This window comes from Micropterus salmoides, unplaced genomic scaffold (genome assembly GCF_014851395.1).
Source record: "Micropterus salmoides isolate LMB-PRFRI ecotype aquatic unplaced genomic scaffold, ASM1485139v1 Ms_hic_scaffold_19, whole genome shotgun sequence".
NCBI lineage: Eukaryota > Metazoa > Chordata > Actinopteri > Centrarchiformes > Centrarchidae > Micropterus > Micropterus salmoides.
This window is the reverse complement of record NW_024041039.1, coordinates 30,187,368-30,200,315: the sequence shown is the minus strand read 5'-3', so window position 1 is coordinate 30,200,315 and position 12,948 is coordinate 30,187,368. Positions and strand designations below refer to the sequence as shown.

Here is a 12,948-nt window from a genome sequence, read left to right as displayed (position 1 = left end):
TTTATTTCGGCCTGTAAGATCAAATAAACTAAGACTGAAAAAATAAATCTAAGAGCTTAAAAAAATACAAAAGAATAAATTGATGTTAAAAAGAGATTCCAGCTATGAAGGGGTTGTCTTACAGTGTTATTATAAGATTATTACATCTACCCTTCTGAGAATACACACATAAACATGTATAAACAACTGAGCGCACTGAGGTCATGTCCTCTGTCCTTTTCTGGGTGTCTGGCTTCAGCAACATAACATTGTACAAGTAACAAGCTGCCTTTTCCTTTAGGGGTGGGAATCACCAGAGGCCCCACGATACGATATTATCATGATACTTATGTCACGATACGATATTATTGCGATTTTGTCCCCAAAGGAAAATTCTTTTTCTAGTGGACTGAAAAAGCAATTTTATTAGTGCCAAAAACAAACTTCTCATGTACAATTTCTATAATAAAAGATCGATACTTGACGTTGATGTTACGATACGATATTGCCTTGCAAAATATCGCGATACTATGCTGTATCGATTTACCCCACCCCTATTTTCCTTGTCATTCTCCTGTGTCTCTGGTCTCTTTTTTCAACATTTTCATCCTCCAATGCTGCTCATTTGGGACAGATACCTTTTAACGAGCCCCCGTTAGTTCCTCCCAGACGCCCAGCCAATGAAAAGACTAAAGATGTCATCATGGGAGCTAAGTTAGGTCATTTGGTCAGGTGTTGACACCTGAGCCCGCTCGTGTGTGTAAAGTTGTAGAATGTAAACTCTTCCACAACCCCCAACTGCCAGGAAGCAATGCTGAGGACCACGACCACCGCCAACTAAATTCTGACTGTAATGGGAAGGAGGCAGAAATCTCAAAACTGTTCCACTGGAGGTAAATAAGAAAATGTGTTTTTGTAATGTGGGTGAGCTGAACCTTTCAACCTCAGTGGACCCTCTACTGTATGCAGTATCTAGAAATGCAGTCCTTTGTTGGAGTTATGACATAAACACGGGCAATCTACAGCAACTACGACTAATTAAAATGTGAGGAGAAATCACGACTAACATATCGTTTACATGTGTGTTGGCTTTTTGTAAACAACCGGTGACGAGTGTCTCAGCCGTGTGAACCCTCAGTGAATCCAGGCCTGTAATATTATCCTACTTACAAAAGCGCTCATATTACTTGTGCGACCACCCGACCATGCAAATTCAATTCAGCCTAATAGTGCACCACCAATAGTGCATCACACATGCCATTCAGTTTAACTGCAACGGCTCCGAATTCAATTAGAGGCAGAGAATGTAAAATGGACTCTTTTACACGTAGACGAGGTTTTATTCTTCTTCAGTTATGCATGCTGTTTCCCAAACGGCATTAAAGCAAAATCCTCTAAAAGCACAAAGGAAAGGCGGTGGAGTCAGTGTGTTTTAAATAAAGCATGTTGTGGCTGTGTGTGTGTAGGGCCATCTGAATGACAGACTGGAGTGTGTTAGCGGCGGGTCCCGTGGTGATCCTCTTCCCGACCCACACTCCCCGTTTCTCTCTTTTTTTTTTTGGTGCGTGATCGCTGCGGCTGCCGCTGTACGCCATTTCAAATGCACCACTAACCGCCCCGTTATCGCCGTCTCGGCCTGTAATGAGAGGAGAGACATATGTCCGGTCCCCCTGCTGTTCCCTGATAAGCGCTTGCATCCAGACGCACAGAGGAGCACTCCTCCACCTCCTCCTATTCGTCTCTGTGCTTTTACTTTGCATGCAAACCCTGCTAACAACCACCAAGGAAAATGTGTGCCACTTACTTAGTGACATTTACCTCGCTGCTGACTATTCCACGGGGGTGGGTGGGGGGGCACAATAACAATCAGCATGCATTTAATTTAAAAGCAAAAAAATGTTCCCTTTAGAATTACGCAGGCAGGGAGATATAGCTTTCTGTGTACGTGTGTGTGTGTGTGTGTGGAGCTATAACAGTTGTGTCGGCAGACTTCCGCAGTGCAACATTAATGCTAATCAAAAGAGCTGAGAAAGCAGCGGTGGTCTGTAAAAACAGATTTTCTCTTGTCTTGTCATTTGTGGAGGGATTCTCTCTTTCCTCCCCCCTCCTCAGAGGGGTTTATCCCGGGAAAACAGCATTTGTGGGTATCAAATCTGACCCCACGAATTTGAAGGAGGCACATTGTCATGTAAGGCCGGCTTCCTTAGCTCTAGGATAAATAATGAAAGTTAAGTTGTGGTAATTGATTTCTCTTCAGTCCACTCAACTGAATAATCTGCTAGGGAAACAACCACTAAGCTATTCATTAGAAGATTTGCCAACATGCAACTAATTCCGAGCTTATTTTCCAAACATCACGGAAAGAATACAAACTCACAGTCAGAGCTGGCTTGATTTAAAATCCTTTTGTGTTCGGAGGGTTCAAAAATACTCCACTTAAAACCTAGAAACAACCAGGTTTTTCCCCCTCTGTAAACTGAAATAGATCAATCAATCAATCAATCAGTCAAAGCACATTAGGGAAGAAGGAATATTGAGCCCATCCACCTTTTTTACAGCCTTCTTTTATGAATCTGCTTCCAAGTCATTTAGAATCACGTTAAATTCGTCCAATGAGCTCCTGTAGATTGAGGTGACTTTGCAACTGATTCCAAGCAGAGGGGACAGCATACTTAAAAAGTAACTTCTGTATTTTTCAACCTGGACTTTATTTTCTGTGTCTGTGACTAATTGGGGTATCATTTTTTGAAATTGGTCTAGTTTTGAGCGAGCACTCTGCAGTAAGTAGCAGCAAGACAGGGCTGCACTGTAACCCTTGCGGGAAATTGCGCCCCGTCAAAGTACATCAACATTATGGCAAGAATTCCTACAGAGATAGACCTTTTTTAAATAGTAGCGTCCTTTTAGTTTAATCAGAAACAGTTGCTATGGCTCTCGCCAAAGCCAGCAGACTTTTACCTCTCTGGTCTACCACTGCTTTGATTGGTTAGTTTGTGTTATTGGGTGACTTTGTTTTTAACCCTTTAAAACACCAAAGTAGGGCTGGACGATATGCCCAAAAATGTTATCACGATAAAAGGTTTCATATCTTTCGATATCGATAATTATCACGATAAGTATCAAATTGTTATTTCTTTTGATTTTAAAGGCTGATTTTTGCCCCATAGTGAAAGCTGAAGAAACCTGATGGGTAAAAACTAACTGACCGAGGCAGCGGTAGACAAGCAACACCCATGTTCTGAGAAGTAAAATTTCTGTTTTTATCAAAGGAGTGCGGTGGCTTTGACGAGAGCAATACAGTGACTGTTTCTGGTTTAAACAAAAAGGATCTTACTCTTTAAAAACAATGTATATCCCTGTAGGAATCCTTTCCATACTGCAGTGCTTTTGCGCAATACTGAACCAGACCAAATTGTCCCAATTAATCACCAAAACATGGGAAAATAGGGAAAATAAAGTTACCCTTTAAATGCACTTTTTCCAATTCAGTACAGACAGTCCTGGGAGCAAAGACAGTAATTACCCATACTTATTTTGTATGATGTAGATCCATAGATACGAAGGAAGAACAGCCTTATAAATACGAATAAAATTTACTCTTAAATTAAATTTATTCTTGTAAAATAAATTATTTGTGTATTGTGATTTCATGAAAAAGAAGATATACAGTATTTTGGCTACGTGATTCCATGAAAAAGTAAGAGATTTGTTACGTGACTTCATATGTTAATATAAAGATCTTCATTAGTTTTGGGGGTTCTTTAAACATGCAAATTGGAATGTGATTCGATTGAGAGCTATCTGGCAGTTTTCTAGACTTTACACAAGTTTTAGCCACCTGTGGTGATGTGTTCAGTAACAGAATTTATTTGAAGTGTCTGAAACAGAGACAACGTTCGCAATATAACGTCATATTTGAAACGTTCTGTTCTCTTCTGCCAAATGTTGTTTCACCTCTGCAGCAGTATTTTTCGTGGACTTACTGTATTGCACTAATTCCATGTGGGCCAGGCACTTCTTTGTGCATGACATACTGTAAATTACCACAGTTGCACAGAACCAGTAAGAATATGTATATCAATGTGTGTGCAAATGTGTGTTTGCATACATATATACAGTATGTGCTTTGTGTGTGTTTGTGCAGAAGCCTGTAGTTGTGCAAGAACTTTTGCACAAACATTTCTGTTTTCAATTTTTATAAATTTTTACTTAAATACCAAATGAATGATCAATCAATCAATCACCGAAATAACGGCCCTCTCTCTCTGGGAAACCTTTACCAAGAGACCCACCTTACAGCACCACCTGTATTAGCTACTAATGTGTTTCACAGTTATTTCTCAATTTGAATATAAATCACTGCAGTTAAGCTCTTCCCCTCGTGCCAAAACAGACGTGTAGAGACGGAGCTTGATCATCTCAATTACCTTCCTAATCACAGAGTGAGCCAAACAGAAACAGAGAGGCGAGATGCACATTCACAGTTTGCACAGTGAAATCAGAGAGTTTAAGCATGGCGGCCTTAGACCCCGCTGGCTCCGACCTATTATTGTTTACCACTCCTATGAAGATGTCACCACTAGCAATACTGTTTTACCCACTTACAACATTTCAAAGGAGTGCAAAAGGGCCCAAGGGTGCAATGAAAAAAGCTTTAAATATTCTTCAGCGCCGGTCCTCGGGGGAATTGCCCCTCGCCTGAAAAGACCTAATTTAATAAATTTACTCTTTAGGCGTTCATCTTTTCGTTTTGCATCGTCTTATTATGGATTCATTCGCATGCAGCTTTTGGTCTAAATATTGCCCCTCTTAGCTAATGCTTAACCATACATATTTTACTCTTTCAGGAGGACCACCTACATTCGTTTCTAATGCAACTGGGTTCATTAACACCTCAGAGATAATACGGCGGCTGTATGCTTAATGTAAGCACTGCTAAGTCTCTAATTTTCCACAAATAATTCCCCTTGATCTCAAGTAAAATTTATGCAGCAGGGGGGGTAGAGAGCAGCGTGCTTTAACATGGCTGGTCCAAGTAAAGTAAGCATGTACATAAAATGAATTATAAATGGCAGACTGTTTCAAGTGTGGCTAAGAGAGAATAAGTGAGTTTATTTTATTAGAGAGGGAGATAATATATAATAATAATATGTGTGTCACTGATTTTTTCCTGCTTGCACTAGAGACTAGTGTATGCAAGTGTGATTGTGATGTATGTGCGCAACAGAATAGACCAACATGGCATGCCATCATGCCATCAGCAGCAGCAGCAGCATTCATTTATTTTAAATCAAGAAAGAATAAGCAATAAAGACAATCAGAAGGGTTTTCTCCCCTGTGTGTTCAGACCGAACGCAGGGTCATCTAGTCAAGGCCGCAAGGTGACTTTACCTGCGTTGGCGCAAACTGATGTGAGGATGCATCCACAGGAGGAAAATGTTTCAACTTGTGTTCGTGGAAAATTATTAAAGCAATTGAAACAAGAAAAAAGTATGAATCACAGAGAGAAAATAGAGGATCAACAGGTAAAACACTGCCACACTCCCTCAATATGTACATAAAGTGTGGGACACCATTCTGCATATGTAGTCTACAGCTGTGAATGATTTGCCTTCGCACTAACTTGAGCCCTGCAGTTACCCTGCTCTTACCCTCTTGTTTGGAGTGGAGATGCTGTTAACACTCTGCAGCAACAAGCCTGATTGCGACTGATGGGACCAAATGATTCAAATCATCCAAGATGTTTTAGTGTGTGTGTATACTGTGTCAGTGTGAGTATGTTTACATACAGTATGTGTTCAAAGGTGTATCCTGAGATACTTTCTCTTCTCCCTACTTTTAGTGTGTCACACAAATAATCAGCAGCTGACAGGGTGGGATTTTACTCTGTTGGGTCATCATCAGTCTTTTTAAGGTATAAAATGTTACTTAGACTAGCCGCCAGAGAAAAGCAGGCGAGGGCCTTTAGGGCCATTATGAGTCACCCAGAGAACCTGATCTTGAGAGGGCATAAAAGTGTACCGGCGAGTGCTGGTACTGCTTATCGGTGAGTACAGGCCCACATAAAGCACTAGTAAGTTGTGCAGATAACAGTCTGTATCATGTGACATTAACATGGTACTATAGCAGAGTTAAAGTATGAGTAATGCAGCAGTTGTGTCTTGTGATCTGTGCTAGATTTTGCGTTCATGTGATTTATTCCAATGCCTGTACTGCCCTCAGGGATCCACATTTTGGCACAACGTTGGGACACACACTAACTTAGTGTGCAGTAGAATGAGCAGTGAACAGCACCACCCACAGCAACTCAAAATTCAACAGTAACTCCAAAAAAAGACGTGCTTCATGCTGTTTGATTGACATGAACAGAGACTAACACTGATATGTGAAGCAGTGTACCTGGAGCTGTTGCAGGATGTGCGCTCTGGGTTGGACCTGGTGTCTGCTGCAGCTCTGCTCGTAGGCCGCCATTACCTCTGTCAAGGTGAGGCAGCTGTCAACTAAAATAGAACACACTCATTCAGTGCTTTAATGTCTCTGCATCCCAGTGAGCCACCAGCAACCATTCAAAAGTGCTTCAGGGGCTCAGAAATGCCATACGGTAAACTGTGCTGTGCTTTGAGTGTGTGTGTGTGTGTGTCCGTGTGTACAGCAGGGAAGATGGCAGTCGGTGAGGAGTGACAAGGACATGAATGTCTGTCTGAACAATAAATCAACCAATCAGGCATCTCGATTTATCAACCACAGCCTTATGGGATGGATTATTCCAGATGTGAGAGACTACAGAGGATTCTACAACTGAAACACTTTAAACATTTTGATCCTTGTATATCCTTCAAAAGCTGGACTGTGTTTCAATTGTTTACATGGTTTACAAATGTTGCACATGTTGAGGGTTATTACACAAAGACAAAAAAGGGACTGTTCATTATTAATGGGGGTTTGGGGGGAATGCTGGGGGTGTGTGACTTAATTTTTTTGCTTGACCCGCCATGGAGCTACAAATATTTTTCTTTGAGCCTCCCTGAGTGGCTGGGGGAGAATGCTACCCCCCTGTTTAAAGTTCAAAAATAACCCTCAAACGATCACTAATTAAGTTAACAGATTGTATCTCATTTGTTTATATGTACAGAAATGTAAAAATGCCAATTTGTGGTTTTATCATCAGTTACAGAACAATTTTTTGAATATATAGGCGGCAGCAAATGTCAGAGCGATCTGTAGTTGAAGCAAGCAGTAGTTGAAAGAGCTTGCTCTAGACCAACTGAGCAATGTAACCACCTTTCTGCCTTTCTGGCAACCACTAGTATGCATTTATAATTTTTAAACGATTTAGAAAAAATATATTGCGATTATTTTGACAGATATTGCAATGGCGATATGATTTGCGATATTGGAGGGAATGATTTTTTTTTAAAAAATATTCTCATTTTTGGGCTGCTGCAATAAGGACTCAGCCTTAGTACGTGGGCCGCATGCTCTACCAACTTTTTTACCAATTTAATTCACACATTTTGCAAGATTTCGATTAATTGTCCATCCCTAATTTAATTTTGAAACTAACAATAGCTTTCATTCACCAAATATTAATGTAGCCACACACTTGAGTCAGTGAGAATACAGAGAATGTGTATATTCAATTCATGAAAAGTATGCTATATTTTATGGTTATGGTGAAAGGTTTTCAGATTATAGGAAGAAACAGACATTTTTTGCATCAGTGTAAAGGTGACAAAACTCAGAGCAGATACAGATGGCCCAAAGTCACCAAATTGACATCATGATACAAATCGGGTATTAAATCAGACTTGTTCTTAACAAATGTTCACCAGCAGCTTACCCTTTCTGGTCGTGTTCCTGTGCTCAGCAAAGCCGGATACTATCTGTTCATCAGGGGGGAAAGACACATGCTTTTCTCCGTTTCTTCTCTTCTTCTTCTGGTTCTTGTTGGGTTTTTCTGCTCCCTCATCACTGTCACTGCAGCTGGTCATCCCTCTCTTTAGAACTCCACCAAGGAGCTCTCGATAGGAATTTGAAAGCACAGGGTCAGTTCACTTCAAAGCAGCAAACACTTACACACGAGTCAACAGTTGCCATCACCTCCGGGAGCCATGGCAACACTTACTGAAGTAATACTAATGCAAAGATGGAGAAGAACTGTGTGCGACAGTTGATGTACAAACAGTTGTACCATTGGCCCTCTTGGATGTGAAATGCAGCTCGCTCCACTCTGTGATCACTTGGTAAGAAAAGACACGAAAGAAACAATATCTTATTCATGAGTTGTGCACTGGGTTGCAAGTGAAACCCAATATGTTTGTGTCAAATTTCACATTCAAAATAGGTAAGGCTCTGCACATTTACATACCTCTGTAAATTCAGCGTTTACAACAACATTGATGAGCATATATGTAATGAGATGGACAGGTGTGGTATAGCGGTCCAACTCGTTGATCTTTATCTTTTTTATTTTCATACAACCATTATCCATGTTTAAAGCTGCACTACTCAGGAATTCCATATTGACAATAGTTCAAATGATTATGTGTGACAATGATAAATGGGTCGCTCATAGTGACAAACTCAGATCATTTTAACATCACTCATTGGTTCCCTCTATACTTCTGAGCTGTTTTAGCCTATTCAGCTCACTGTTTTGCTTTTCTAAAGCTCCACACCTGTTTTCACTACAATAAAATCAATTGATTTATTGTTAGAAAATAGATTATAACATGTTTTGTTTTTTAGACAGCTTACACTGAGGTCAAGATGTGTCTGAACTTCCCAAATAATTAGCACCAGACTTTCTGTTTCAGGTCAGCTCTTTGGAACTTTTTTGCCTGTTTTTGCTAATTGTTTTGGTCATTTTATCATTGCAGGCAGGTAGTCTGGTTCATGTAAAATAATAATAATAATAATACATTCTGTGACTTGTGACTTTACGCTGATGTTGTATTGTAATCATCAAGGGAAAGACGCTGCCAAAACTTCCAGAGCGAAAGAAAAGCCGTCTGAAGGCTGAACACTGCTCTATGTGTCTCTACATGTGTGAATGAAAGCCATTCTGTACAGCGACTGTAATGAAATGTAAGGAATTTAGTACCCCCCCCCCCTCCCACTTTATCAAACATAAAAGTTTAATATCCATATCTGAGCGCATGACAGCCACATATACTGATGAAAGCAGCAAAATAAAGAAAATATGTTATAAATTATAAGCTCTTTTTTAAAAAAAAATAAAACTGTCTTTAAAAGCGTGAGGGGATTACTTTAATCCATTTTTAAAATTATTTTTTAATGCTTCAAAAGCAGGACAAGATCTACATAAATAATACTTTTCCAGTAGAATATTCAGTATTTGTGGTCATGTTCTCAGTCTCAAACAAAGCTTAACCATGTCATGTGACATGCTTCAGGAAGAGCAAATATTACTGGGACAACTAGAGAAAAAATTGCAGATTAACATTTAATACCCAGGACTTCACATCAGCTACACTGCAAGAGGACCCTGAACTATAAATGAAAACAAGAGTTGATGTTATACTTGAACAGCTTGCTGTATGTTAACTGTGTAAATGAACACATTAGCTTTTATGTTGTATTTGAACAGTACCTGTATTTTTGTAATAAAACATTAACGTGATAATTGTAATTTTCTTCAATCATATAATTTTGGAACTTTTAAAATGTGTTGCTTATAAAAGGTGTACATGCACATGTGCACATGATCAGGACGGTACCACTTCTGCCTCATCTTGAGCCAGTAACACCCCTGTAAGGTTTACATAGGGGACGTTCTGTGTCAGAATCACAGAGTAATGTTGAGCTGAGGTTACAGATGGAGCTGTGTGTTTCCTGATTAATTCTACAATGTGTCTCGTCTTTTATCAGCTGTTGACACGCCAAACAAAAGAACCTGAGGCTACAATCATATTTATCACAAACTCTCGAAGCATAAAAGACAAGTCAACAGCAATGTAAGATGTAAGCAATCCAAAATCTACACAAAGTACACTCCAAGACCGAGACCCCAAGTCGCATTGACATGTTTGTAAGGCATTAAAGTTGCAATCTTTAAAGTCCCTCTGAAATCAAAACTGGAGTGTTTTTATATGATGGCTTATACTATAAGTCACCTACAGTCATGGCCAAAAGTATGAGCATCCCTGCATGTCTGTCACATAATGCACTTCTTCTCCCAGAAAATTGTCACAATTACAAATGCTTTGGTATTCTCATGTTTATTTATTTTGTTTGCACTGGAACAACTCAGGGCAAGCAGGGAAAAAAGCCAAATCTGAGACATTCCACACAGAACTCTAAAAATGCACTGGACAAAATAATAATAATAATACTAATATATTTCTAAATCTCTAGAAATAATTGTATTTCAAGCATGTGATGATTCTTTAATTTGTAATTAAACTCACCTGTAGCAATTCACAGGTGCTGGCAATATAGAAATCACACTTAACCAGTTCAAGTGCAGAAAGGTTGACTCAGCCTTTGTGTTGTGTCTGTATGCACCACACTGAGCACTGACAACAGAAAGAACAGTAAAGAGGGACAATCTCAAGACTACAAGTCCATCTCCAGAGATCTTAATGTCCTGTGTCCACTGTGCGCAACATTGTGAAGAAGTTTACAGCCCATGGCACCGGAGCCAATGTGCCTGGATGTGGACGAAAGAGAACAATTATTGAAATATTGCAACAAAGTATAGTTAGAATAGTGGATAAAGAATGTCGATCAACTTCCAAGCAAACTCAGTCTGACCTGCAGACGCAGGGTACAACAGTGTCAGCTCGCACTATCAGTCGCCATCTGAATAAAAAGGCACGCTGTGGTGGGAGACCCAGGAGGACCCCGCTGCTGACACCGAAACAAATCTAACCTAAGGAAGCCAAAATGTCCAGTGGACAGATGAGACTAAAATGTAGCTCATCATTCTTCTGTTTTCAGACAACGAAATGAGGCCTTCAAAGGAAAGAACATGGTCCCTGCAGTCAAACATGGTGTTTGGGGTTGCTTTGCTGCTTCAGGCACTGGATGTCTTGGATGTGTGCATGGTATTATGAAATCTGAAGACTAAGAAAAGAGAGAAAGAATTCTGAGGTGCAATGTAGGGCCAGAAAGTGTCAGAAAGCTGGGTTTCTGTCAGAAGGTTTGCAGCAGGACAATGACCCAAAGCATACTTTACTCATACTACCAAAAGAGTTCTGAAGAGTCCAGATCTAAATCCCATAGAGCACCTCTGGTGAGATCTCAAAACAGCAGTTGGGAGAAGAACCCACCAAATCTCAAAGACCTGCAGCAGTTGGCAAAAGAAGAGTGTTCCAAAATTCCAGTACAGAGGTGTAAGAAACTCACTGATGGTTACAGGAGGCGACTGATATCAGTTATTTTCTCCAAACAGTGTGCTAGAAAATAATTTTGTCCAGTCCATTTATGGAGTTCTGTGTGGAATGTCTCAGATTTGGCTTTTTTCTCTGCTTGTTCTGTTCTTCCAATGCAAGTAAAAGAAATAAACATGAGAATATCAAAGCATTTGTAATTGCAACAATTTTCTGGGAGAAGTAGTGCATTATGTGACAGACATGCAGGGGTGCTCATATTTTTCTTCATGACTGTATATCAATCACCCTTGTACTAGACAAAAAAGTTGTTTTGTGTGTATTCTTAATGGTATTTTAAAGTTTTCCAGGAAAATAATAAAAACTGACTGACTCATCCTGCACTGGGGGGCATGTATGTATTTAGCGTCCATTGAAAAACTTTCTCAATTTTTACCACGCCGCTGGAGCATCACCAGGCTTCACTGATTACTGTACAAGCACACAACTTTATTCACTGATTTGGGTGAAATCTGTGAATACTTCATAATAAAAGTCAACTTGTGTTTCACCAGTTAAATATATTTAATGTGAAACTGCAGCAGTAGGAAATTTGCATTAGCAGTAATGTCGCCACAGACCCAGTTTGTGATACTACAAGTATATAAATGTTACAATACTTTCATCAGTATTTACCTCATTCAGCGAGAGATAGTGGCTGAACAGACATTTATTTAAATGAAGATCTTTGATATTGTTACTTTAACAAGATACAAATTTAATCAAGCGCATTGTAGTGCAGAATCTTCTGCAGTGTTTCATGGACAGGAAAGAATGAGAATGACAACAGATAGGTCTCACAGTGATTTTTGTATTCTGCATGTAAAATTCTTATAAACTTTTTCTTTAATAGCAGTAATGATGTCATACTCACATGTATCACCGCGATTCCCAGTGCGTTCAGCTGGCCTTGACTCGATCTCTCTGATGCAACAAGACAGTGGGATTCACAGCTGGCCCTTGCTCAACTTCCTACAGCTGCACTTGTGTGTTTTCACCCTCGCTACTCTCACTGCAAGACAAAACATCTGTAGTTCAAATTGTTAGATTACCAACCCTTTGACTAGGTTAACCATGTGGCAATTAGTTGATGATGATTTGATTAATAGCACATTAATCTGTATCCACTACTTAAGCACTTTCATCACAACCTAATCATGAGGCCACATCATGTAAAGGAGTAAGTTCAAATCTACTTTAAAGTCCTTTCTTTATTTAAACATTTTTTGAAATATTACTTTGCTTATTCAAGTTGCCACTAAAATAATTATTATTTTCTAACTGTTACATACACAGTGCACATAGATTTTGAGAGCTAGGTGGGAAAATGACAGCATAACACACATTACTTTATAAGCTCGTTTAATAAAAATAACAATACTAACACTAATGCCTTTGAAAAAGCTTGAGGGGTGATTTGTGGCTTTATTTTGCATGTAGAGTGTGTTGATACAAACACTGAAATTGCTGTCATATTTGACGTGCGCTTGTAGCGAGTGTAAATACAACTTGGGTGTTGAGCCTTCTTCCTTACGTGTGCAGGAAGCACAGCACGTCCGCACTCCTCTGCCGCGCT

The 12,948-nt window shown here is 39.6% G+C and overlaps 1 protein-coding gene across 4 annotated transcripts in view; it reads right to left on the bottom strand.

The window, feature by feature from the left end:
* si:dkey-288a3.2 (protein phosphatase 1 regulatory subunit 37) overlaps positions 1–12,905 on the bottom strand; it is a 59,090-nt gene extending 46,185 nt beyond the window's left edge. For 2 of the 4 annotated variants that reach the window (XM_038729246.1, XM_038729249.1), the window contains exons 1-4: positions 12,247–12,905; positions 8,105–8,218; positions 7,820–7,999; positions 6,379–6,479 (exon numbers count right to left, since the gene is read on the bottom strand). In XM_038729246.1, coding sequence (XP_038585174.1) covers positions 6,379–6,479; positions 7,820–7,970 — 252 coding nt within the window. In that variant the 5' untranslated portion in view covers positions 7,971–7,999; positions 8,105–8,218; positions 12,247–12,905. The remainder of the gene's footprint in view (positions 1–6,378; positions 6,480–7,819; positions 8,000–8,104; positions 8,219–12,246) is intronic. The other 2 variants (XM_038729247.1, XM_038729248.1) reach the window with 2 other exon arrangements.
* Positions 12,906–12,948: the final 43 nt, after the last annotated feature.